The following is a 26,588-nucleotide window of genomic DNA, read 5'->3' as shown; positions in this document are numbered from 1 at the left end:
TGCGGCCTGCTCACTCTCTGCGCTCCGCACCGCCGGACCGGCCGCACGTTCTCCCGCCCACCGGGGGCGGGATCATGCTAATCTTTGCAAAAATCCGCTGGCCCGGCCCGGCGCCTTAAAGGGCCCGCGCCCCGCCTGCCGGTTCGGGCAGGTCCCAGTCTGTTCTCTATAAGTCGGGCGAGCCCCGTGGGGTTCCGCATAGCCCAGGCAAACATGCGGGTGTCTGGGGCCCAGGGGCTTCGGCCACTCTCAGGGAGCACACCCTGGATCCCCGAACCCCCACTCTACTCCGGCTCCCAAAGTCCCGTTCGTGGTCACTCTGGGACCTGGTGGCCACGCAGTGCAGGACGCACGCATGGGGGCGCCCGCGGGCCTCGTGGTATGGGGTGGGCCAGCGGGAGAGGGGATGGGGCTTTGGGAGGGCCTGAGCGCATGGCCCAGGGGTCCTGGCCGGCAGGAAAGGGATGCGCAGCCCACGCGCTTTGCAAGCTCTCGCGTGCCTGGTGAATGCTTAGCGCCTTTCAGTTTCCTTCCTGTCCTACAGCCGCATATGAGGTGGAAACCACGACTTCCAATCGCAGAAAAAGAAACAAGTCCAGAGAGATGTCACCCCTGGGCGGTCACAGCCATAGGTGGCCGGACTGGGTCAGACCCTCGTGAGCTCAGGGACAAATCGGGGGATCCCCGTTGGTTGAGGGTCTGGAAAGTCACCTCCTCCATGCACCGAGTGTGGCATCCGTGTGGCCATGCAGAGGGGCCTGGACCCAAGGTGGCAGGGAGGGTGCAGCAGGTTTGATGAGGGGTCTGAGGACAAGGGTGCAGTTTGGCCTTGGCCCAGGGAGGGTGAGGGAGCAGGCAGGTCAGCGGGTGCCACAGGGCCTAGAGGCTGTCGCAGTGAGAAGGGCATCACCTAGTACCACAAAACAAAACAGCCCAGGTGCCCCCCAGAGCAGCCCAGATGCGTGAAGCCGGCTGTGTGTGCGGTGCATGTGGCGGGCTGGCTGTGGTCAGGGGCCTGGGTGGCATGGATCGTATCATGGACCACGTCCTGTAGGGGGAGGGTCGGGGGCCACTGTGGCCATGACACTGCCTGTGGGGCTGTGACTGGAAGTGCCCTGGCCCCCACCCCGGTGTGGTGGCCCTGACTGTCCCCAAGGCGCTGGCAGATGACTCCCAGGGAGGGCTCTGTGGGTGACAGCTCCAGGACAGTGGCCGGAGGGGCACAGTGGCCTGGCCCATGGCAGCTGCTTTGGAGCCTGACCCAGACCCCAGTGCTAGTTTCTGAAGTCCCACTTCCACACCCTCAACCCGTGGATGCCTGCATGGGTCCCCAAGCTCTGTGCAGCGGTTAACACTATCTACCCACAGGACACTCACCCTCCCAAACTGCATCTAGCCAGTGGCTAGGTGCTGGTGCCCACAGGCTGCCCTGTGACCAGCCCAGGAGTCAGGCCTGCCTTGTTAGAATTCCCTTTTCCCAGCACTCCTCGCTGCAAGCACCATCCACACCCTTGTGAACAGTGCCCCAGGAGCTTCCTGGTAGTGCTCCTAGGCCTCCTTGGCTTCTCCTAGCAAAGGCTTTACACCTGGTCCTGCACCCTGCTGTGGTTCAGGACCCTTTTCCTCACCCTCTGCAGAAGCTCAAAGCCCCAGTGAGCAAACAGCTGGCCTTGGCCCCAGCCCAGCCCTGGACTCCAGAAGCCTGAGCCAGGGATGTGGGTGTCATTTTTTCATGTCTTTTGGAGCAGCTTACCCCAGAAGTGCACACTGAATAATTGGAAAAGGAGATAAATCTCTACATCTTGATTTTATTAAACAAGTATCGCCTTTGCAAACTTTTAGTTCCCCAGTTTCAGTATGTGTTGCCGAGGAAGTAAAATAATTGAGCACCATTCATAGGACATTCAGGAATATGAGCTCGGAGTCCCAGCACGGTGCCCATCCACCTTGTGTGGCAGCAGGGCCACCATGGCACCCTGGTCTGGCAGACCCATAAGGGTGTGTAGGAGGTAGCACCCTGAACACAGGGCCCAGTCCTTCTAGGTTTGTGACAGCTGAAGCTGTAGAAGAATCACAAGGACAGCAGAGAATGCTCTCGTCACAAGTGTGGGGCCCACGTCCACCCTTCCTTGATGTTGCCCTCTCCTTGGCCCCCTCAGGCTACTGCTGGTTCCCAGGTGCCATGTGCCGGTGACCTTGGCAGCAGTCTGGTGACCTTGGGGTGCTGAGGGCAGCTGGGCTTTGTCTGGAGGTCTTCATCTGGTCTGCCCGGGTAGCTACCCTCATGTCCATCACATACGGGCCTGTGCCCTGCTGTGGTGGCTGCCCATGCAAAGCCCACGTGGGAGGTGGGGTGTCACCTCTGGTAATGGAGATCCTGGGTCACGTGGCCACCTCTCTGGCGTGGTCATCCCTGAGGATGGGTCCTGAGTGACACGGGGGCTCCTCCCATGTTCCTTTACCCCAGCGAGGGCTCCGGGATGCCGACCCTCTAACTTCTGCTGTGACCAAGCCCTCTGATGTGGCCTCAGTTTTCCTCAGGAACAGGAGGCCTCAGGCTCAACCTGTGCATGCCCCCCACAACTCTGGACAGCTGACTCTCCTGGCTCTACTCCTAGCAGACAGAGTTTGAGCCCCACTCAAGGGTGTGTGTTGCAGGGCCTTGCTGGTTGGCTAGGATCCCTCTGCACACTGTCATCCATGTGCCCGTGCTGGCCCAGGGCTCGTTGGCTCCCCTCCCCAGCCCTGGGATGGCTCTCTGCCCTAAATCTGCCCACCCATCTCCGTGCTCACCGAACTTCTGAAGCACACACAGCCCCAAGGCCACAACCACTGCTGCCATCTCAGTCCCCTGAAGCTACTGGGCGTCAAGGGCAGCAGGGCCCCTGGCAGTACCGCTTGCTCAGTTCGGAGAGGGGATGCATGAATAGGTGGGGCCGCTGGTCCTGTCTGCCTGCCACACACCCATCCAGGACAGCCTCGGCCTCTGCTGTGGGCTGCTGCTGCCCAGTGGGAGCCTTCCAAGGACCTCAAACTTCTCTGCTCTGTTGCCTGCCTCCCCTCCCCAAGCCGCCCGCTGCATAGGTAATAAGCTCATAATTAAAACAACTTGTCATGCTGCCCGGTGAGCTGTGTAGCGCCTGCAAGGGGACAGTGCGCTGTCCTTCCTCCTTCTGGGGACCTGGTGCATCTGAACGTGTGGCCAAAGCCTCAGTGGTCACCCTGGTGCCTCCCAGCACAGTGCCAATGTCCTGAGGGGCTGACTCATCACTCCGCTGAAGAGCTGGTCTGGAACCCAGGCCACCTGGGGCCACTTCTGGCCAGGTCAGGGCAACAAGCCCCATGCCTACAGGGCCACACAGAGCAGGGTTGGCGGTGGCACAGGGGCATGGGGCCCACCATCTCCACTCAGGCAGGCCTGGCAAGGAAGGGCCATTTCCTACTGCCACGTTGGCAACCTGGGCCCCGAATGCCACACAGCATCCCATGATCCTAGTTCTGGCCCCTAAGCTCAGGCCTTCACAGTGGAAAACAGGCAGCAGAGCAGGGACTGCACATGACACACAGAAACAAACACAGGAATGGAAATGGCTGCCGCTGTGCATGGGTTCCGGCGCTGCTAGACGACACACCCAGAAGGTACCAGGAAAGGAACCGTCTACAGACAGAACACTATGGCCAGGTGTGGTGGCACAAGCCTGTAATCCCAGAACTCGGGGAGGTTGAGGCGGGAGGACTCTTAAGTTTCAGATTAGCCTGGGCAACTCAGCAAGACTGCCTCAAAATAGAAAAATGGGGTGGGGACAGAGCTCAGTGATAGAGCACCCTGGGTTCACTCCTGAGGGCTGGGGCGGGGGAAGGCCCCATGAAGAAAGTCCAGAGAAGTTAAGTTCAGATAAAGGTGGCTGCCTCCCTCCTTCCCGCTGGAGTACTAACAGCTCAGGGAGAGGCTGGTGGTGGGAAGTGGCCGGCAGGTACAGCCAGTGTTCTGAAGGCAAGGCGACTGTGACAGGGGCCACTGAGGACAGGACAGGCAGCCTGCACAGTTGGCCTGGCACCCTTTCCGGAAGGCCAGTGAGGTCCAGGCTGAGAGTGGTGGGTGGGCACCTCCTTAGCCAGGATTTGCGGGCACAGATGATTGAGGTGTGGCCCTGGGGACCAGTGAGTCAGAACAGGTAGCAAGTTCCTTCCTGCCTCACATTCGCAGTGGGGGCTCCAGGCAGAGCTGCGAGAGCACTGCAGAGGCCCTAGGCCACTCCCAGGGTAGAGCGGTGCCATCTGGCTCTGGACAGAAGTAGGGGACTCACGTGAGTGACAGCTGTGTCTAGAGGGCACTCTGGACCTCATGCAACACCGGAGGCCTGGTTGCTGGGGAGTGCTGGGGACAGGATGCCTCGCAGCCAGAATGCCAAGGGACAGTGGCCATGCACTCCGGGGGCCCTTCCTGCAGCATGGAGAACAGAGCCTGCTGTACTGCAGGGTATACGGCTGCCAGGAGGCTTGGGCTATGGCGGGAACAGCTGGTGACAGGGAGGCCACGCACAGGCGGTGCTCCCCTCTCATGGCAGGGCAGAGGCTGCGCTACAGGGGCCATGCTGCACTGGCAAGCCCAGCTGACCCTATCCTGACACACCAGGGCCAAGTGACAGATGGCAGGTGAGAAAGAGGCCACACGCTGAGAAGGAAGAGACAGCCCAAGGCTGCTAGCTATAAAAGGTTTCCTCCCATTTTATTTGATAATACATTTTCACAGAAACATGATATTATTTACAAATATACACGTAAGAGACTGCTGGTCAAAAATCTGAAACTGAAAATATCATCAAAAATTAATTTACAAAAGCTACCCCAGCCCAGGGTGTCCGCTGTTGCAGGGCGGCTGCTGGGCCTGGCCTGTTCTCAGGAGGCACTGGTCTGCAGGTTTTTGGAAGCTGCGAGCATTGCTCTCACTTTGGCCATGAGGTCCTGTGTGGGCAGAGAGGGGTCCTGTGTGGGTGCTCGTGGGGACAAGGCACCCAGCGTGTGTGCAAGGCCCTCCAGCACCCTGCTGAGGGGCCTGGGCTGCCCGGAAATGGAAAGCCACACCCCACCTGGGTAGCTCATGATGAGGGAACAGCGGCGGCAGCAGGAGAGGGAAATGGGGAGAGACCATGCCCATTTTACCTGAGTTATTTTGCTCTGCACAGAAGAAACAATTGCGGAAGAGATCTGACCTTCTTTTTCCTGAGAAACTCCCCTGGTGCAGAGAGGGATCAGACAGTCACACACACTGGAAAAGCGATAAACCCCAGAACCCCGGCTCTCCAGAGCTGAGGGGAGCAAGCACGAAAGTGTAACATCACGCACACTGCAAAGATGGCCAATGTGGAACCGACTCAACAGATATTTGTGCTTCGTGTGCGACGACTGCTTTTTCTGGTGTGGAGGACAGAACCAGAGTCACACACAATAAGCATGTGCTCTACCACTGAGCTACACCCCAGCCCTTAGATTTTATTTTGAAACAGGGTCTTGCTGAGTCATGGAACTGCTCGAACCTCAGCCTCCCGGAGTGCTGGGATCATGGTGTCACCACCACAGCCAGCTCTCAGAATCAATTTCTACACCAACTTCACCTAATACGCAGGTGAAAAAGGAAGGGCGACAAGGGAGGAAGCATCAGCCAGGAGGAGCACAGCACCACCCCACTGGTGCATGGGAGGCTGTCCCTGACAGCATCTCACATGGGCTGAGGGCCCCGCCTGAGCAGTGACAGCCGGGTCTCCACCTCTGCTGGGCCCTTGTGCAGTCACCAGGGCTGGTGACCGAGAGTAGGTGCACGCCCTGCCCCACAAGCCCCAGGCCCCAGGGGCCTAGACAGGAATGCCCAACTCAAAGTTGCCTGCCTCACAGCCCAGGGAAGCCTGGGTCCCACCGGGCTGGAAAGCCAGCCTGGCCTTTGAGATGGTGCCATCCCTGGGCACCTCAGGAGGCTCTTGTGCCCACAGTAGGCCCTGCCTCCCTAGGTGGCCCCCAGTCCCATTCTGGTCTGCCTGGGTGACTGCTGCTGCTCCCCTGAAAACTGGCCACTCAGAGGCTTGGTTACCTGGAACGCTCCTGGCTGGAGCCCCGGCTCTCCACAGGAGAGATGCTGGCCGAGTGGGCCGAGGGTGCGGCTGGCCGCTGTGCTGCCCGCTTGCTTGGGGACACTGACTGAGACCGGGCCTTGGCCTTAGTCCGCGACTGCGACCGCCTCTTCTTCTTCTTCTCGTGAGGACTTCTGGAAGGGAAGCATTCTTGAGAGAGACACACACCTGGCCGAAGGCAGGGGGCACTGGAGTGCGGTGTGCGCATCTGTACTTGGTCAAGTATGGGCAGCAGGGGCTATGCACGCCTCTCACAATTCAGAAGCAAGGCCCGGCAGACACTCAGGGTTGGCAGAGTCTTGGAAGTGATCTCTTCTGGTGCCTGGCACCAGGAGTACAATCAATGCTCTCTGTGCCTTTAAAATACCGAAGCCAAGGGTGAGGGGTTGTACCACCCTCACCGTGCAAACTAAACCAGAGCACACAGGATGGGGACACCGAGCTCTGCATGCATCAAGGCCCAGCAGACACACGGCTGGGCTGGGATACATCCACTGTCAGCCCAGCTCCAACAGTGCCCCACTTTCAAGGAGGAATGCTTCCAAACCGAGGTTCCCCATCAGAAACACTTCCAGACCCCAGCCCACACCTCTGCCCCACTGCCAAGTGCCACATCTACCCTGCACAGACCATTCAGGCTGGCCTCAAATGTGTGGTCCTGCTGCCTCAGCCTCCTGAGTGCTGGGATTACAGGTGTGCCCATTTCCTTCTGCAGAGCCCCTCCAGATCCCACAATGCCCCTGTCTTCTTTTAGAAACCCAATGCCCACACTGGTGGCTGCTGCTGCCAGCCGTACCAGCTCTCTCAGGGTCTTTGCCAGGGTGAGTCGATCCTCCAGGTTGCAGAAGCTGCCTTCTGGGTGGCCCACACCTCTGTTGCCAGCAGGAGGAGTACACGCCCCTCACTCTGTCTCTCCAGGCTGCACCTGGTTTCTCTGGGGCTAGGAGTGGCACGGGGGGTCCTTCCCATCCTCTATCCTCCAAGAGATATCTGGGGCCCACACACTGGTCAGCTGCTCCTGGGCTGAGCCCCCCTTTGTCCCTTACAAGGGGTAGGGGGGCAGGCGGTCTCTGCATGAGCCAGTGCTGGGTGTGAAATGTACGGTTGACGGTCAAATGTGGCTTGCAGTGTACTGACTCAAGATGACCAGCCCAGCCCTGCTCAGGTACAAGCTGATGGCATGCTTGGGCAGCAGAACACTTCTACCAGCACGCTGGGCCAGAGGAGGAGCCAGCTGGGAGGTGCGGGGTGGTTCGGAGTGCTGTGAGTCCCACTGCTGAATGATGGTGTCCCTGCCACTGGGGGCTGTGCATCAGTGACCTGGCATCTCCAGCGGGGTGGGGGTTGGTGGTGGGTGGCATGGATGCTGCTCTCTGAAGACGTATGTGTGAGGGTGGCGGCTGCACTGCATGCCGCTCTGTGCCTTTTCTTCTCTTAAGACTGGGGCAAACCCAAGGTCTCTACACTGAGCTGCATCCCCAGCCCTTTGCTATTTTGAGACAGGATCTCACTATGTTGCCCCAGCTGGGCTGCAACTTGTGATTCTCCTGCCTGTTTCCTAGAGTGCTGGGATTACAGGTGTGCCTGGCCACACCTGGCTGTTTTCTATGCAATTTCTAACCCAGTAATTACCTCTAATTATGAATGAAGATTCTAATCCACTGGGATTTCAAAGGAAGCAGCAGACAGAACAGTAAAATATTTGGTAGCACGTGATCTTTGACCAGAATAACCCTGCCAAAGTCTGGCTGAGCTTCCATAGCTACCTGAGGGACAGGAGGGAGTAGCTTTCGCTGGCCAGGGGTTTGTGGGGTCTGTGGGGTCTGTGCGTGCCCAGTGTAGTGTGGGATGTGAGTGTGGCTCAGACCGACTGCAGTCTGACCTCACAGAAGAGCCGTCCAGCCTCTGCAGCGGGAGCACAGGAGCAAGGAGTCTGCCCCCAAACAGCCGAGGCCACAGCATGCACATACGTGGATGAACCCCACACCTTCGAGAGCAGGCCCTATTCTGGAACATTCTCTGGTACAGCCTACAGCCTGTTCCTCTCCCCACTCTTGGAGGTGACCTTGGTGCTGACCTCAGCTCCACAGACCAGACCTCGAAACTTCTAGCTAGGAGGTATCCGTGTTGCCTGTTTCTGGAAATCCAGGCCGAGGTGGTTCCATGGCCCAAGGCTCACTTCAGAGTCTGCCCTGGGATGGAGCAGCAGGCAGTATAGGTGCTCCTGCAGTGGCTGCCTTGCCCCGTACTTTCTCTGCGCCCCAAGCCCTCCCCCAGGCCACCACATAGCAGTGCTGCCTGGAGGTCTGTGCCAGTGCTACCCTGTCCGGGAGCTGCTCTTCTGTGCCAGCCACTGCAGGCCTCTGCTCCTCTCAGGCCCATGCGACCTGAGGGATTCACCCAGGTAGGGCTTGGCCTGTATTTCCCCAACTACACGGAGGGAAGCCTCTGATGGTCTCCTCCGCAGGCTTGTGGCATCCTGAGGGATCCCAGCGCACATTCCGTGTCCTGGTCTCAGGCTGAGAGCCCGGTGTGCAGTTCACCTGCTGCTCAGGTGGCTTAGCTAGAAAGACCTTTCCGCCCTCACTGAATCACCTGGGCACTCTAGTTAGCACCTGTGTGGCCATGCAATGCGTCTTCCTGGACTCTCCCCTATTGTGCTGCCCATCTGCATGTTCTAAGTGGACACTATGGTCCCAACTGCTGTGGCTCTCCAGTCAGTCTTGAGATCCTGCCAAAAAAGTCCCCATGTCAGTTGTACAAGGCACTGTGGCTGTTCCAGGTCCTTTTTGATTGCATACAAGCTTTAGGTTTCAGCCTGCCAACTTCTACAAACAGCCCATGGGTGTGTACTGGGACCAGACCGGATCCACCAACAGCCCAAGCATGCAGTGTTCTGAAGAGGAGCTCATTTCTGGTGGCGCCGGGGAAGGAAGCTAGGAAGGATGGGATTCACACTCAGCCATGCATATCTCTGTTCTTCAGTCCTGCTGGGCAGGTGCACACGTGTGCATGTCCTCATCTGCTCCAAGTACCAGTTATGATGCCCTCAGAGGTCTATTTTTTCCTTGCATTGCTGGGAATCTGACCCAGGGCCTCACACCTGCCTTAGGGGTCCACAGTGCTGCTGTCACTTCCTTACTGAATATATGACGGGTCCTGGTGACAGGGTCAAGTTACACATTCAACTTCCTTAGATGTGCAGCTAATAGATGATCTATTTTCTTCCAGGTCAATTTGATAATTTGCTTCTTTCAAGAAACTTGCCCATATCATCTAAGTTGTTGATTTAACTAAAAAAGATTTATTTCCTTATTATTATTTTTAATGTTTGCAGCCTTTCCTTCTTGATCAATCCAACTAAAGAGCTGTCAATTCTTTGATCATTTTCAAGGAACTATCTTTTGCTTTTGCTATTTTCTTCTGTTTGGTCTGTTTTCTACTTTGTTGTTTCCAATCTTAGTTTTATTATTTCCTTGCTTCCATCTGAGTTTAGTTTCTTTTGTTCCCAGCTCCTCATGACAGATCAGATCATTGTTTCTGTTATACTTGTCTGTTCTGTAAACACTGAGGTCACCAATTCCTTCTAAGCACAGTGCCCTGTACAGAGCTGAAGAGACCATATTGTCATTGTCACTCACTCCAAAACATCATCCAACTCCTCTTGGGATTTCTTTGACCTCAGAGTAGTTAAGAAGTGTGACATTTGGCTTTAAGCACTTGGGGTTTTCCAGCTCATCATGATTTGAGGGCAATGCCCTGCAGGCCGGGAACAATCTGTGCCGTTGGTGCCTGCTAGGGCAGCGCCAGGACTCTGCGTTCTCACCGTGGCCTGGGTGTCCTGCACTCACTTTCCGAGTGACCCCTGGACCCCTGAGAGACACAGCCTTCAGCCCTGTACCTCTCATTTCTGTCTGCACAGTGCCCAGCAGCCCAGCCACACTGCCGTGCCTCACAAATGCTGCGCTTGGCTTTTCTGTCTTTGAATTCGAACCAATTTCTGTATTCATATTCAAAGTGTCTCTTAATCACACTGTATAAACAGGTCTTTGGTGTTTTGCCTCTGTGTGCTGGGGCCTGAGCAGGGCTCGGTGCATGTGAGGGATGTGCTCTCCCACTGGACACCAAGCTAAACAGCGGCTATTCTGACAGTATCTTTCTCTGTAGCCCAGGATGGCCTCAAACTCTGACACTCCTGTCTCAGCCTTGAGTTCCAGGATCACAGGCCTGCGCCACCATGCCCAGTGAGGCAGTTTTAATTCTATCCTTTTGTTTATCTGTCTCAGTTGTTCCCTGAAGTCCTTTTCTGCTTTCTTTTGGATTTACTAGAGCGTTTTAATTGTTTTATAGCCTCTACCAGCTTTTTAGCTCCTTTCAATTGGTCACTGTGGGGCTGGGGCCACGTGACCCTCAGTACCAGTCGCTTGAAGAACATTTGTGTATAACCAAAAGCTTCCTGGTGACAGCATCCCCAGCCCCTCCAGGGATGTCCACCCCCGCACCCGGCACAGCACCTGCATACAACCCTTCTTCATGATTCATCAGTCACTGTGAGAAAGCCAGCAGGATGTCCTGGATGAGGGGGCTACAATACCTGACCAACACTCTGTGAAATGTCCTCACATGTTTAGTATAAATATTGTTTTCTAACTGTACCAAATTTTCAATAGCACAGATCTGGATTTCCAAGTAGGTACCCGTCCTGGGACAGGTGCAGGGGTAGGGAAGGTACGAGGCAGCCTGGAACACCCTGTGTTCAGGGCAGTGGGAGGTGCCAATAGGAATGTAGCACCTTGCTGCAAAGGGCTCCATGGGCCTAATCTGAGACAATGTCACCATTATAAGCAATGCACTGCTGCAGCACCAAGAAGCAAAACCCAAAGCCACTAGTCCAGAAAGAAAGGAGAGAAGACTGCTGGCCAGTAAGTGCAGGAGGAAGGGCGGAGAAGAAAGTCGCTGTCCTGATGCAGCAGGGCTTGACCAGGATAGGACCAGGGACAGGGCACTGCTGGGACGAATCCTGCAGCTTTCCAAGGTCACCGCACTGTCACTAAGCCTCTCCAACAAGGAGCAGGGATGTGTCTGTCTTCAATGTGACCGGGGAACGCACATTCCACCAGAACACCCAGTGCGCCTGGCTGGTGAGCCCTGACCAGTGTCTTGCTGTGGGCCCTGCAGCACAGCCCACCCAGGGGACAGCACAGGAGGAGGGCGCCACCCTCTGAACTGCAGAGCACTATGCCTTGGTTGCTCAATGTACTGCTCAAAAACCATCCAAACAGGGAGTCTGTGAGCTGCAGAAACCATCCTGTGTTGGCGGGGGGGCGGAGCATGCAACCTGTCAGGGCAACGTTGAGGGATGAGCCACAGAGACTGGATAGATACATGAGCGCCAGCAGAGTGACAACTGACCAGTCTGCCTGAGGACCTGACCTGCACATGGCCTCAGGGTTTGGGTTAGGACAGGGAACAGGCCAGCAACTTGCACGTGTTCACAGCTACCAAGTGCTACTGAATCTGCCAGTTCCCAGTGCCACAATGGATGCATCTGTGTGGCAGGGAAGCCTATATGAACCTCACTTTCTTTGTGTGACTTTATGGGGCTTTTGCAGTCATACCAGAGGTCTTCAAGTCCTCACAGCTAAGCTGGCTGATTTATCTTTTTGTTTTGGAAGGCAGGGTCTCACTGTGTAACCCATACTGGACTCCAATCCTCTGGCCTTGGCCTCAAGAGTGCTGGGATTGCAGGGATGCAGCCAGCTAAGCTGGCTAATTTCTAATGTCATCTCCTCTTCCTCCTCCCAAGATCTCTCTTTTATTGGAAAGGTTAATTTGAGGGCAAAGAAAGAACTCTTCTGTTGAAAGATAAAATTAATTTTGGATCATGCCCTTTACATGTACCTAAAGTGATGATGGATGGCAAACGTTAAATCACTTGCCTCAGGAATGAACTCATGGACTGCGGTAGCTGCATGTACTTGGTGTGGGATTATCGAGGCACAGAGCCTCATTTACAGAGTGGCTTGCATGAGAAACTGCACTGACACCAAGCAGCTGACCAGTGCCCTGCACAGCTTCCACTTCCTCTTCTTTACTGCCTCACAGAACCGTCCTCGACCAGCCTGACCATATGTGCTCCTGGCACCTTCATTGAGGCGGTGTTGGGCGGGGTGCACTTCTGTGGCTGCTGCTGGAGTCCCCAGGTGTCACTGTGCATGTGGGCCAACCCCCTCCTGCTCTCTGGGTGACAAAGGGTACCATAGGTTCCCGAGAGCTGAAGATGTGGCCTTGGTCACCACACACACCACTGGCCACAACGGCAAATGCCCCGAACCAGGGAGGATGCCATCCCTGTCAACAAGTGAAGGGCAGAGCTGGGCATTGCCCAGTGAGGATGGTGTCACACAGGACCTGGGGCCTCAATTGTGGACAGCAAATTCTGACCACTTCCCAGGAAAGCCTGGGAGCTGGTGCCTGGACAGCAGGTGGCCTACCTGGACCGGGCTCGTTTCCTGCTGGCCCCAGGACTGCTACTCATCCGATAGGCAGTGGGTACACTTCTTTCCTCCCGTCGTCTCTCAGGGGAGTGGGCTCTCCTCCGAGGGGACCGGGACCGGGACCTGGATGGAAGACGACAGGAGGCAGGTTAGCTCTGCAGTCTAGACATCCAGTGCGCAGCCCTGTGAGTGGCAGACCAGACCCCATGGGGGCCTGCAGGTGGGGCAGCACAGGACTGGACTTTGCAGTCCTGTCCTCTCCCTGAGTTCTGGCCCTTGGAGGCAGGGCTGCCTCTCCCTACTCCCCAGTTTGGGCCTGTCTCCCCTCCTCTCACCTCTGCCTACAGATTTCAGCTCACCAACAGGTAGCAACACCTGGCAGGGATGGTGCTGAGACCAAGGGCCCAGCCACTTGTCTCAACACTGGCCTGTGAGACCCTGAAGGCTCCAGAAGTGGAAGGTCGCGCCTGGAGCTCTCGCCCACACGGACCTCAGGCTGCTGTGGGAACAATGGCGTAAGCCCACAGCCTCAGCCCACTCGAGTGTGCCATCTCATGGTGGCATGGGCTCAACTACTGCAAAACCACCCCCCAGTCTTTCTGCTTCCTTTCCTGACCTACGGAACCCATTCACACAGCCCACACGGGCACACAAGGCCCATAAGACCACTGGCCATCAGAGGAGTCAGGTCCTCAATGTGGGCTCCCTGGGTGGCACTGGGACTTTTATTTTAGTTCTTTTTTCATTCAATGAAATTACTGTTTCAGGAAAACTGCAATAAGCAGAAGTCTGGGGGAAAAATCATCGTTTCGCCCCACTGTTTCCATGACAACCAATTCAAAAACAATGTTTCAGAACAGAAGCTTAATTTTTGCCATTTAAAAAAGTTCTTCACTGAATCATTTTATTACATTAAAGGCCCCGCCATAGTACATATGGGTGTTCCAGGATCAACTTAACCCACCCCCTGCCGTCCTGAGCACCCCCGCCCCAGCTGCACAGGTGACGGCCGTCTCCTGGACCTGCCCTATGGTTCTGTGACAGATCACAAAGTGATGCGACTAGGCTTCCCCTCGGCAGAGCTCCGGGAGTCTAATCTGTCCGAGGCCGAGGCTGCCTGACCACTGTCTCGCTGCGCTGCTTCCACTGCCATGCGGCTCTGGCAAGTCTCCACGCCTGTGGCCGGAGGCACACACTGCTTACTTAGAACCGGTGGTGCCAGGAGGGCCCTGCTTACACAGCTAGAGCACCGTTGGAGCGCTCGACATGGAGTAAGCTCAGGATGCAGGGCAAACACAGGTGCGCTCAACATCACAGACTCTGACTTGGCCGACAGTACCTCGAGGCACAGCTCCCGCAGTGGACTTCTGCAGAGTGAAGTGGGGTCCCAGACTTCCTGTCCGCAGGGAAGGGAGCACGCCCAGAACTGGGGCAGTAACAACAGTAGGTGATCCTTCACGTGAGATAAGCTTCACAGCTTTTGTTCTTAGCATGGCTACCACATCTCAGAGCCAGAAAAGGGGTCCACTTACACGCAGCTCACCTACCCGATGCACCAGAGCTTCTCACAGACAAAATCACCCCGGTGACAAGTTGTAAGCACACTGCATCTCAGACGCTTCTCTCCGTTCTGTATAAAATCATAAGGGTTTGCTCTCAAAGGAACACGGAGACGCCAGACATTTCATCTGAGCAGCAGTAAGAAGCCTGTTTCTAGGTAGCTGCTTCTCTCAGCACCGGTAACCACTTGCTGCTCCCACAGGTGACCCAGAGCCAGGGCGGGCACTCACCCCACAGACAGGAGGTGCCAGCTTGCGGTCCACACCGGCCTGGGCTTTGCCTGGCAGTGCACCCTTCCCTTCCCCACCCACAGTGACTGCCCCGTACTAGCACTGCACTAGCATGGCAACCATTGCCACCCGACCTCCTAGCCCCCATTTCCTCATTTAAGAAACAGGGTTAAAAGATAAAATTATCTTATACTGGTTTGCAGTGTAGTTTATCACAAGGAAAAAGGACAGTGAAGAATCATAAATTTCAAATTAAAACAGGATCTCAGTTTTGCCTGAGTTATCATTTTTGCCTCAAACTTATTTTTTAATGTTAAACTATTTAAAAATAATCATACATCCCCAGCGGCTGCCCGGGAGCTTGGGTCTACAGAGAACCCAGATGTCTTGAAGGACCCTGCACAGGTGGGGCTGAGAGGCGTTCAGGCACCAGGTGAGCACTGAGCTGTCTTCACCAAGGTCTAAACAGATGCAGTTCCAGGCTTAGGTCTTGTAAGTGTGGCTCAGCAATACCTGCACCTTACTTAGAGCTGACTTTTAGTTTTAGGTGTGAGTAAATGGCACGAATGTTTCTTCACTGGGAAGGAGGAGACCCTGATTCCCATCAAACACAGATGAGAGCAGGTACAATGCAGGGGAAAGAAGGGGAGTACGAGTTGCTAAAACCAGTGCACTGGAGGTGACATAACCATCTTGGCGAGACGAAAGAGACTTGAAGGCTGGGAATTTAGCTCAGCGGTGCCATCGCCTGCCTTGAAAGCACAAGGTCCCGAGTTAGGCCCCAAGTTTGATCCCCGGTACTCCCCCAAAAGAGATTTTTTGCTATGAGTAGCTCACCCAGGTACCGGACCCCTTTCCTCTGTGGTGCTGAGGTTTCAACCACGTGAGTTGCCTCTTAGTAAAGAGGCTCACAATGACAAAAGCATCTTCTAACCTTACTGTCCTGTATCATCTGTTGCACTGCAGCGACTCACTGCACAAAAGAAAAGGTGTCTCGTTTCAGTGAGTGCTGTGCTGCCAATTAGAAATGTCAACAATGGCGGCTTTTGCCTTGAAGTGGGAGCAGGCCCTGACAAAGACCAATCGGGCTACACAGGCTGAGAGGCAGCCTGCACGTTGTGTCCTACAGAGACGGCGGGTCTGTAACGGGGTTGTGCTAGCCAAAGAGGCATCTATGCAAACAATAAAAGCACTGTCATTAGCACTGTCAGTATTCTGGTTGAAATGTAGTTGTCTTCACATGTCCATAGTTCACACTAAAGAGGAGAACACCATCCGCTCGTTTTATTTGCAGCCACAGTATTTGAAATCCACTTGCATCTCCAGAATGGCAAGTGCTGGCTGCCAGTGGGGCTAGGACTCAGCAGGCCACCTGCCTGCAGCTTAGAGGACCACACCGGCCAGCAAACACCTGCCCAACAAGGCAGAAGCCACACACAGGCTGCTCAGGTGGGGCCACCCAGGTGAGCCCATGACCTCAGGCACCAGCTCCCTGGGCAGAACCTGTAGCACACTTCCACAGCTGGAAGGTTTGCTTCGGAATATTATCAGTCCTAACTGCGGACTGAGGCCAGAGCTGTCACACTGAGCGGCATCTCCAGCCTTTTTTCATTATTATTATTTTCTTATTTTGAGACATTGAAATTCTCATTAAGTTGTCCAGCTGGGCTTGATCTTGTAAGCCTCCTGCCTCAGCCTTCCAGAGGTTGGATATCAGTCTTTTTGCCTTGATATTTTAATCTGTATTGCAAACCTAAATGCCCAAAACCTGACTTACTCAGTAAATTTAAGCCAGTTATTTCACTACAACCAACTACAAGTATTGTAAATACCACCTCAGCTACCAAGAGAGACGAAGAAGTTATAGGAAAGCTCAGCTCTGCTGACACTGTAGGTCAAATTAAGATGAAACTGGTGGCCTAACACCATGGCAGAGAGCATAATCAGAACATTCTCAACTTAATTTTTCTTGTACCTGAAAATTACAAACTAAGGGGTGAGATTTGTATCTTGAATTCGTCAGTGATGAATATATAAAAAAAAGATACATTTGTGTGTAAATCTATTTAAAAGAAAAAATAACATATAAAACAAGTTATCTATCACAAAGGAGACCCTGACACACCAGGTGTCATGTCAGGAACACCCAGCTGTCTATACCCTAACTGGGGAAAGCTGAGGGCCACCCCCAACCCTCAGGCCCGCAGGGAGGCACCGGCTGTGCAGCACTGCACATGCAGGGCCCATGCCTGGGGACCACAGAGGACTCGACCTCCCCTCTGAACCCAGGAAGAACTCACTGGGTGTGGTGGGCTGGGATCTGGCTCAGGCCCAGGGCATTTTCTTTCAGCTCTATCATGGTATAAGAAACTTTCTCAAGTGAGAAATTTTCTACAAAGTTTTGATGTGTAATACAAATTCCTCAGAAAATTAAAAAACCAAAAGTATGTCAACAAAGCCATTCATTCAATTAAATTAAGTTTCTTTTGGTGTGTGTGCTAAGTAGGAGAGACGTAAGCTGGGCGTGGTGGTGCATGCCTGTAATCCCAACACTCGGGAGGCTGAGGCAGGAGGTTCACTGTGAGTTCGAGACCAGTCTGGACTATATAGTGAGTTCCAGGTCAGTCTCAACTACATAGTGAGACCCTCTCTCAAAAACAAAAAACAAAAAACAAAAACAACTAAGTAGGAGAGATGCAGAGCCTTGGACAAGCCCCTACCCAGAAGGCACACCTGGCTTGCTGGGCCCGCATACTGGGCATGGGGCAGATAGGCGCCTGTTCACAGCAGACCTCTAGAAAGAGCAGGCCTCAACTCCAGAAGCACCAGGTGTGAGGTAGGCAATGGGTCTGGGGAGTCAGGGCCCCCGAGGTGGGACACGCACACACAGAACTGGGTGTCCTTGCTGAACCTCACGTAAGCTAGCTGGCTCTGCTCTTTCTTTTTGGTAGGGAACCCAAAGCCCTCCTACACATGAGCAAAATCTTCCTACAACCAAGCAGCACCATGGCCCTACCCTCCCTCTTCTACACTTAACTCTGAGACAGAGTCTTGCTAAGCTGCCCAAACTGGCCTTGAACTTGAGCTCCTCCTGCCCTACCCTCCCGAGGAGCTGTGTGGTGTTTCCTGGTTAAAGGGTGCTGCTATGGGGCCGGGGATTTAGCTCAGTGGTTTTGACACCTGCCTCGAAAGTGCAAGGTCCTGAGTTTGATTCCTGGTACCAAAAAAAAAAGAAGTGTGCTGCTAAGTAGTAAGTTGCCATTTACCACTGTTGCCGCCAGAAACGTTAAAGCCCTTTTTCCCAGGCTGGCTCCTGTGAAGCAGCAGGACACATGGAGAGCAGAACGATGGACGAGGGGGCAGACTAGTTCTGCTGTTACCTTGTCACACACCTGTGGGTGCCATGGACCTGAGCACAGACTATGCAGTAAAGATTTTTGTTTTAAAACTTGCACAAAAGAAACCAGTGCAGAGAGATCACTCAAACAAAAAAGGACCCAACACCCCATCCTGTGCACTTTTCACACACTGGAGCGATCGCTAGGCTGGCTCCCGTGACCTGTTACTGTTTAAATAAACCCTGCTTTTTTTTAAAGCCAGCAGGAGCCAAAGAGCTGGCAGGAGCTGGTTATGATACCAAGAACAGGTGCAGGCACGCACACAGGCATACCCACATCCATTTTAAATTCTGCCCAGCCTACGGATGGGCATCAGGTCACGCAGGCTTCCATGCATGGGGACACAGGACCTGCAGGGCACCAGCCCTGAACACCCACCTTGACCGCCGCACCGTCCGGTAGGCACTGGGAAGTGAGTGCTTCGCCTTTGTGTGGGACCTGGACCTGGACTTTGATGACGAGTGATACTTGGGAGAGCGGGATCTAGTCCGAGACCGTTTTTTGTGCTTCTTCTTCTTCTTCTCTTTTTCTTCTTCCCTCGGTGGGTCTCTGCTTTTGCTTGAAGGCCTTTCTGGCAGCTTCACTTCTAAAGTGGGAAGGGGTCTGCTTCCACTCAGTAGGGGACAGGGTGCGGCACCAGCTTCCTGAGAACAGAAACAAATTCGTGGCATCAGCAGGGAAATAGGATGGAGGAGCACAGGTGACAACACTTCGACTCTGGCTTGCACTTGGCAGCACCTGCTGTCCCAGCAGGGACAACCCCTCTCTCTGGCTGTGTAGCGGCTTGGCCTCCTTTTCCAGGAAGGCAACACTCAGAATGGTGAGGCCAGCCCTCCTTGCGTGGCAGCTCGTGCTGAAATGGAAAAAACAAGCGCAGACACGACAGGCTCAAAGCTGGGCAGACTGCGGTCGGGGCTGACAGTCTGAGGTCTGAGGCTTACCCTTCCTGCTAACCCCACGAAGGTCGCTGTGCGGGGAAGCTGGAACTGCTAAGACACAACTGTGCACCTCCGTGTGTCTTAAAGATAAATTGTAAAAAGCCGGGTGTGTTGGTGCACTCCTGTAATCCTAACACTGGGGGAGGCTGAGGCAGGAGGATCACTATGAGTTCAAGGCCAGCCTGGGCTACACAGTGAGTTCCAGGTCAGTCTCAACTACACAGTGAGTCCCTGCCTCAAAAAACAAACAACAAAAACAAACAAACACACACACACACACACACACACACACACACACACACACACACACATACACAAAAACTGTAAAAGCTACATGACCCCCACCTCCCTACACTTTGCTAAGTTCTGCTTCTGTAAAATTCTGCCTGCTCTCCTGCCCAGGCTAAAACAGATAAATGTGAGAACAAACTTAGAAACAGGGCTCAGCAACGGGACTTCCACTGGGCCCACTAGATACCAAATAAACTTGCCTTTCCCTTCCATTCTCTGAGTGCTGCTGTCTTCCTTGGTCTGCCTGTGTCTGAGTGCCATTTCAGCATTCTAGTCTGCTGGGCAGAGCACCAAGGCCTCAGTGTCAGGGGAAATCTGCATCTGCTCCTTAGCAACCTTCCCCAAAGGAGACTCCCTCCAATATCAGGTTTCTCCTGAGTCTGAGAAGGCTGAGGCTGCAGGAGGAGAGGGTCTGGAGTGGGAGGGATAATGGGTGGCAGTTGCTTAGGGGCTCCCACAGGTCAGGCTAGAAAGTGGGCACCAGGCAGACACAAGAGGCAATTGGGACCCAGTGCCAGGCGCATACAGGCTGGGCTTCTCTGCAGGACCACTGGCACTGCCTGGCATGTGGGCCCACAGGGCACTCAGCTTACTGCATGTGAATTTTAACCACAGTCAAATGCCATGCAACTCCACCTCGTGCACCCCAAGGGTTCAGCTCCGAGGGTTACAGAAAACTTTAAGGCCTGCACAGGCTGGACCAGGGCGGGTGGAGCTGGCTGTCCTCCACTGGCCCACACCACCAGCCAGTGGACATGCACTGCACACAGGGCTGCTCCAGCCCTTTGGCACTGCTCCCGGCCCACATGCACATTGAACACTGCCTTCAGCCCAAGGTTGGGCCCTGCAGACCCAGCTCCTGCTCATGCGGCCTGGGCGGCAGAGCCAGGCACAGGGAGATCCCATGCAGGGCACAATTCCAGCACTTCTATATTTAAACTGCCAAGTTCTTTTTTTCCTGCCCTAGGGATCGAACCCAAGGCCTTGCTCCTACTAAGAAAGTGCTATATCTACCAAAGGGCCAAAGCTCAAGCCCTCAAAACCAAACCAAACCCCAATTTTTTTTTTTTGGTACTAGGGATCAAACTTGGAAGCTTGTGCTTTCGAGGCTGGGGTTGGAACCACTGAGCTAAATCCCTGGCCCTAAAAAAAATTTTTTTTTTGAGATAAGGTCTCACTATAGTTCAGGATGACTTAAACTATGTAGCCCAGGCTGGTCTCAGACTTGAGGTGTTCCTCCTGCCTCGGCCTCCTGAGTGTTGGGATTATAGGTGTGTACCACCACGCCTGGCTTTTTATTTATTTATTTTTTAATTGAGTTTATTGGTACATTTTAGGTATACAGTACAGTTACATTCATCATTGGGATCTTGTACCTTTACATGACAGGTCTTGGTTCTCATTTTTTCCCCTTGTCCCTGCCCTCCCTTCACCCTCTGCCCCCCTCCCCATTTACAAACACTTTATTTCCATTTTTTCATTTTCTCACATTTTTTTCTTTTCCCTTGTTCCCTCTCCCCTACCCTTCCCACTTTCCCTACACCTTTAGCCCTTTTCTTCCTATTTAACACTATTAATTATCCCATTAGGATCTTGTGTACTATTATAGTTTTTCACACCAGAGAGACTATTCGGTATTTACACATGTGGCTTATTTATTTCACTTAGGAGTTATCCTCAATATGTATCAACTTTCCTATGACTGACTCTAATTTCTCATTTTTTATGGCTGAGTGGTATTCCATTTTATAGAAAAACCACATCTTCTTTATCCAGTTTCCAACAGATGGGCAAATGGACTGTTTCCAAGTTTTAGCTATTACAAACTGTGCTGCTATAAACATTGGTGCACATATATCACTGTGGTATGTTTCTTTTAATTCTTTTGGAAAGATACCCAGCAGAGGGATGGCTGGGTCAAATAGAACCTCGGGTGAGATGACACAGCCGCGTGTCACAGGGCTCAGCTCAGCAGGTTTCTTCTTGAGGCCCTGACTGAAAGACCTCCAGGGAATCCACCTCAGCTCTTACCGGAAAGGTCTCCACACCAGTCCTCTGATTGCAGCATCTGCACTTTCCTGTTAAACATACTTGACACAGAAAGGTCCCACTGGAGCTCAGCCTTGCCCTCTAACCAGCCCTGCATCCACCTGGATACTGCACTGGGCTGGGATCTGCCCTGTGCGGAGGAGAAGCCCCCAGCCCAGCAGCCTGGCGCACCACCCTAGCCAAGACCAGACCAGCCGGGTGCCCCTGTGGGCCCAGAGGCCTGGATGTGAGTGGGCCATAGAAAAACCAGCTTTCTGCATGGGAAAGACCCCAACAGCCCTGGCCTCCCCTAAGGAGAGTCGAGGTCAGACTCTAGTGGATGACAAGAACCTGAGCTCGCACCTGCCAGTTCCAGAACGCTGCAACAGTGTGGTACCTGAGCAGCTGCCACCCTTTCAGAAACCAGGCCCAGAATTCTCAGGAAAGAGGTGGCGGCCAGGCCTGGCCACACACTTGTCATCATCAGTGCCAGAGTTGCACAGGCTCATGCGCCAGGCATGGTCTGGGCAGGGTAGGGCAACCCACACGGGTGCCTCTGTGCACCATACTGTCCTCTGCCACTACCCATCCCACAACACTTCAGGTATTCACTTGCTCTAGGCTTTGCTGGAGGGACAGACAGCTCAGGCAGTGATGTATGCAGGCTACAGGCTCCATAAAGGGTGACAAAGGAATGGCTTCCAAACTCTGCTTTTAGTTAACTTAAGTAGCTGGTGTCACACATTGCAGAATATGCACCACAAGAAATATTTTCAAAATAAATGCTGTTCTGGCTTATGCAGAAGCTGCCCAGTTGTGCTAATATGAGCTGCTCCTGTATGAACACCCTGGAGGCCAGCTAAGTGGTTACCTCCTGAGGGCACCCTCAGCAGTGCTGGAGTTGGGATTCTGGGGCATCCATCTGCTGGCACCCCCTTGCACACCATGGTCAGGGCACCAGCTGCGTCCCGTGACCCAGGGAACCAGAGTGAGTCTAACATTCCAGCAGACAGAAAGCAAACCATGGCTGGGTATAGGGTTGGGGTTACATAGTATTCTGGAGAAACCACAGAGGAACTCCAGAAAAGCAGTGATTCATGAAGTTGTCCAGATACCTCTTGCCCACCACTTCAGCAGGAGGAGGGTGACACTCGTCAGATCTTCATTACAAGGAAGTACTTACTTTGCAATACACTAGTATGTGAACTGCCTGGGAGGGTGAACCTCCAAAGATTAGCATGCCTCCAGGACAGGGGGTGGGCCTGCCCACAGAGCGCATGGGGTGGGCCTCTCACCCGGGCTTCCCTTCTTCACACAACTCGTGCTTGCTCAGCTGCACGGTGCTCCATAGCCTGCATTCCCTGCCATCTGCCAGAGGCCAGGCCCTCAGAACCAGCAGCAGCCTGCTGCCCTTCCCTGGCCCGAAGGCTGTGGAACAAATTGCTCCCACTGATGCTGACTGTACACTATGGTCCCCAGAGCTCCTCACTCAGGTCTCCAAATGCCTCAGCACCTGGGACCTGCAGGGACTCGGCGATACTAGCTTTTATTCCTACACTCTTTTCCAACTCTTGTATGATTCACAAACTCAGCAGGACCAAAAACTTGAAAAGAGTGACTGGAATCTACAAAAGGTGAAGTGCTATTGAGTAGCAAGTGACTCAGAAGGCCTGAGCCACAGCTGGGTGAGGTACACTCCTATAATACCAGCACTTGGGAGGCTGAGGCAGAGGACTTTGTGAGTTCAAGGTAGACCTAGACTACATAACCAGACCCTGTCTCACCATTCCCCCGCAAAAAGCAGCGGGGAAAGTTTCTGATTTGTTTTGAATTAAGCACACAGGTACTCACCAAGGGTGAGGACAGTACACACTCAGGCACCTACATACTATGCATGCATATGCTCACTACCCCCCATACCACTCGAAATTGAGGGTACTATTAACAGCTTTCCATGTCAATAGGAGCACTTCAGGAATTCAATTAAGATCCTGTCTCCATAGCAGTAGGTGACCACCTCTTCCAAAGATCAATGGAGAGGAGCAGGGCAGAGTGCAGAAACAGATCAGGTACAAAGGGGACGAGCACACACACAGGGAGACAGGGACCAGTGTCTGTGTGTCCAGCTCTGTGCGCCCCAACCTGAGACCAACATATGCAGTAGAGAGAAGATGAGCAGAAGATGGGCAGCAGGCTCGGAGGCAGCCACAAGGAAGAGAGAAAAATGCCAAGAACCTGTGGCGGACTGCTCGGCACCACTTCATCATGCTGTGTGGGTCAGAGCAGGTCCCACTGTTCCCCAGAAGACTGGTGAGAAGGTGGGTGAGGGCTGGCATGGGACACAAAGCTGCCAAGACCCTCCTGCAGACCATCTGGCAGTGCCTCAAATTGAAAAAGCAATTCCACAGCCAGGGCTCTGCCTGGGGATGCTCGTGGAAGCCCAACACAAGACAAGACACGCAGGGCAGAAGAAGCACCACTCAAAGAGGGAAACCTGCACCCCGCTGTTCCCAAAAGCAGGTGACAGTGAGTTCTAGCCCAAAGACCCTTCAGAAAGCCTGCAACAGGCCAAACACTGTCTTAGCCCCTCTGTACCACGTTCACTGTCGCTCCTGTGTGGGACAGTGCACAGCCCCCATAGCACAAGACTTTCAATCTGTCACAGACTCAGACTGGCTCTTCCTCCAGAACACAGCATCACCCAAATGTGGTCCACGCAGATAGCAAGGCATATGCAACCTTGCAAAGGAAGGCAATTCCGATGGAAACCACCACAGAGGGAATGTGAGGGTTATGCTGAGAGACAGACACAGAAGGACAGCCCCGCTCTGAGGTTCCCAGCAGTCATATGCAGGACAGAAAGCAGAGGGTCCAGGGAGCCGGAGCTTGCTGGGGACAGATGGTGCACGACGTGCAGATGTGCTCAATGCACTTACTGTGCTGCAGAAAAGGTGGACATGGCAAACTTACATGATAAGCATTTTAGCTTAATCAAAACAAAAAACTACTGTTTCCACCAAAGGACACACAAGAAGACCTTTCCTCTTCTCTGCTATCTGAACCTTTTACGTCACATGCATGCGTCACCTTCACAAAAGCAGATGAAAGCGGGACAGTGCCTGTCCCCAGGCATTTGCCTTCATGGTGGCTGTCAAAGGAATGAGAACAGGAGCAGACCAAGGTCTGCAGGTCCTGCACAGGCCTCCCAAAGCCTGGGGTGTCTGCTCACACACAGTTCTGGGGGGGGCTGGGGTGCTGGCTCTTCCCCAGGCCCGAGGCAGCACCCCATCCTGCCTTGTTCCCTCTGGACTGAGAACTTTATGTTTGTGCAGTTGGGCCAAACATGCCAACACCGTGAGCACCGTGCCCGTCAGAATGGCAAGGACACCTGGGACAGCCTGTCCCTGGAGCTTCTCTGGGCTAACAACATTCTGAAGTCTGACATTCATCTATGACAATTCCAATTTAATTACATTATTTTTGTCTCAAAGCAATTAAAGACATTTAAGACCATCTGCTGCTACCACTACACTTTTGTTGAAAAAGCAGCTTAATCTGTATGTCTGCACACACATACCCGAGGAGATCATCCCAAAGATTTAAACTCTTATCTCCAGGGATTAGACAAGCCCAGGCTGGGAAGCAGGCAGAGAGGTGCTAGGCTGGCCCTGTGCCTGTGGGAAGAGCCTGGCAGCTGTGAGTCCCGCAGGCTAGGACACTGTGGGCTGAGGACAAGGCTCCGCTGAACTGCGCATTGACGTGCAGACACAGCTGCCTGTATGACAGGTTGAGACATCGCTGTCTCCATCTGCAGATACTTCCTAGTGAAACCCTTTACTTGGTACACAGATGACAGGGAAACAATAAAGGACATTAAAATACTCCTGCACAGGCCAACTGCTGCAACAGAGCCTTGTTTTCTCAAAGTTTCTCCGCTTCTTACTATATGAATTAGACCTAAGCTACAACCAGAAGGCAGAGATATTTTAGCTGGGTGCGGCAGAGCATGCCTGTCATCCTCTGGGAGGCTGAGGCAGGAGGATCACAAGCTCCTGCCCAGCCTGGGCAGTTTAGTCACTTAGCAAGAGCCTGTTTCAAAATTTAAAAAAAGGCTGGAGATGTGGCTCAGTGTGAAGGCCCTTGGCTCAATTCCAGTAGTGCAAAACACAAAAGCAAGAACGAAAGCAAAGCATGATGTTTCACGTTCTGTTCCTTCCTTCACTACGTTGAAAGCATTTCTGGTGTGGTCATAAATGCTGCACATTTTGCTCCAGAAACCTAGTGCTAAGGAGGAGCATGGCCCTTCCTGCATCCATCAGAGCTGCCAGGGCAAGGGCAGTGGAGGGTGGCAACTCTGTGGAGATTTCTCAGAAGGGGCTGTTGGGAAGACATCACAATGCAGGATGTGCAGAGTGGATGACAAACAGGTCTGGCCAAATGGGCACTCATTGCCTTCCCAGCCCCATGGGGTTTCAGACAGACTCCTGACCCAGCAGATGGCTCAATCTGAACTCAGAATACCTGCTTTCCACAGGAAAATAAAAGTAGCCAGGTGACTACACACAGAATTCTCTTGGCATAATGAATTTAGAAATGCCAAGGTAATCACAGGGGAAAAGGTATAAGGCCAGTTCTAAGCTATGGGGAAAAACCAGCCGTAAGACACTGGGGACATCTGGAAGTGTGGCTGAGGGCTGCGCTATGGTGACGGGCACAGCATTCCCAGGGACAGTTCTCCACTGGGCGATGCAGGTAGTGATTAGGACAGCTGCCACCATGTCTGCACCAACCTACAGATGGTTCAAAAGGCCAGCGAGTGTGTCAGCAGGGCTTGCTTAGAGTAAGCACTGCTGGCCAGGGACGTCCAGGTCACCACTGTCCTTTCAAAAGGGTGAGACATTTTGAAAAGTAAAATGCCTAGAGTCTGTACTTTTCTTAAGTGACGAATGTTGAGCTGGGAAAGATTTTTGGTGAGTGTTTCTGATGCTCCTGAGAAAAATCCAGGTACAGCTCGTGGCCCTGCAGTGGCTGTGTCACAGACACTATCAAAGGTGATGCTCTGCACGCTCTAATCCTCACTTGGGAAATGTGGCATCTCCAAGATGTCCCTGTACCACCCCCACAGTCCCTAAGTAGTCCTGACGTATGGCTAACTCAAGCAAAATCCAGACAGGGCTGCTATGAAGAACCTAAAAGGCTGGGGTGTGATGCGATGCAATAACTGTGCTTCCAGCATGTGGAAAGCCGAGGAAAACCTTCAGTACAAAAAACCCGTAAACTGTCTCAAAGGCACAGAAACATTTAAAAATGTGACCTACTGCGGCCACTGCTGTGAGAGTTGCTGTCCTGGGTCCTCCTGGTCCTTTACCGAGCCCAGGCCAACTGACAATGCCCACTCGAGGCTAAGCCTGGCCACACTGCCTTAGTGCTCCTCATGGCCTCTGTCTCTACAGAGCTGGGGATGAGCCCAGGGCTGCATGCATGCTGGGCAGCTGATCCACCACTCAGCCCCAGCCCTGTG

General features: G+C 53.6%; 2 protein-coding genes across 9 annotated transcripts in view; both read right to left on the bottom strand.

The window, feature by feature from the left end:
- Window positions 1-720, bottom strand: part of Mmp17 (matrix metallopeptidase 17) — an 18,547-nt gene extending 17,827 nt beyond the window's left edge. Inside the window, exons 1-3 of the mRNA XM_033762687.1 lie at window positions 611-720; window positions 263-446; window positions 15-77 (exon numbers count right to left, since the gene is read on the bottom strand). Coding sequence (XP_033618578.1) covers window positions 15-77; window positions 263-446; window positions 611-720 — 357 coding nt within the window. The remainder of the gene's footprint in view (window positions 1-14; window positions 78-262; window positions 447-610) is intronic.
- Window positions 721-4,646: 3,926 nt separating this feature from the next.
- The window catches only part of Sfswap (splicing factor SWAP), a 58,240-nt gene continuing 36,298 nt past the window's right edge, over window positions 4,647-26,588 (bottom strand). For 3 of the 8 annotated variants that reach the window (XM_033762485.1, XM_033762484.1, XM_010604264.3), the window contains 4 exons: window positions 18,189-18,454; window positions 12,620-12,745; window positions 6,086-6,259; window positions 4,650-5,236 (listed from right to left, as the gene is read on the bottom strand). In XM_033762485.1, coding sequence (XP_033618376.1) covers window positions 4,900-5,236; window positions 6,086-6,259; window positions 12,620-12,745; window positions 18,189-18,454 — 903 coding nt within the window. In that variant the 3' untranslated portion in view covers window positions 4,650-4,899. The other 5 variants (XM_033762487.1, XM_010604263.3, XM_010604266.3 and 2 more) reach the window with 5 other exon arrangements.

Source organism: Fukomys damarensis, unplaced genomic scaffold (genome assembly GCF_012274545.1).
Source record: "Fukomys damarensis isolate Sample0158 unplaced genomic scaffold, DMR_v1.0_HiC HiC_scaffold_12, whole genome shotgun sequence".
NCBI lineage: Eukaryota > Metazoa > Chordata > Mammalia > Rodentia > Bathyergidae > Fukomys > Fukomys damarensis.
This window is presented reverse-complemented; position numbering and strand designations above follow the sequence as displayed.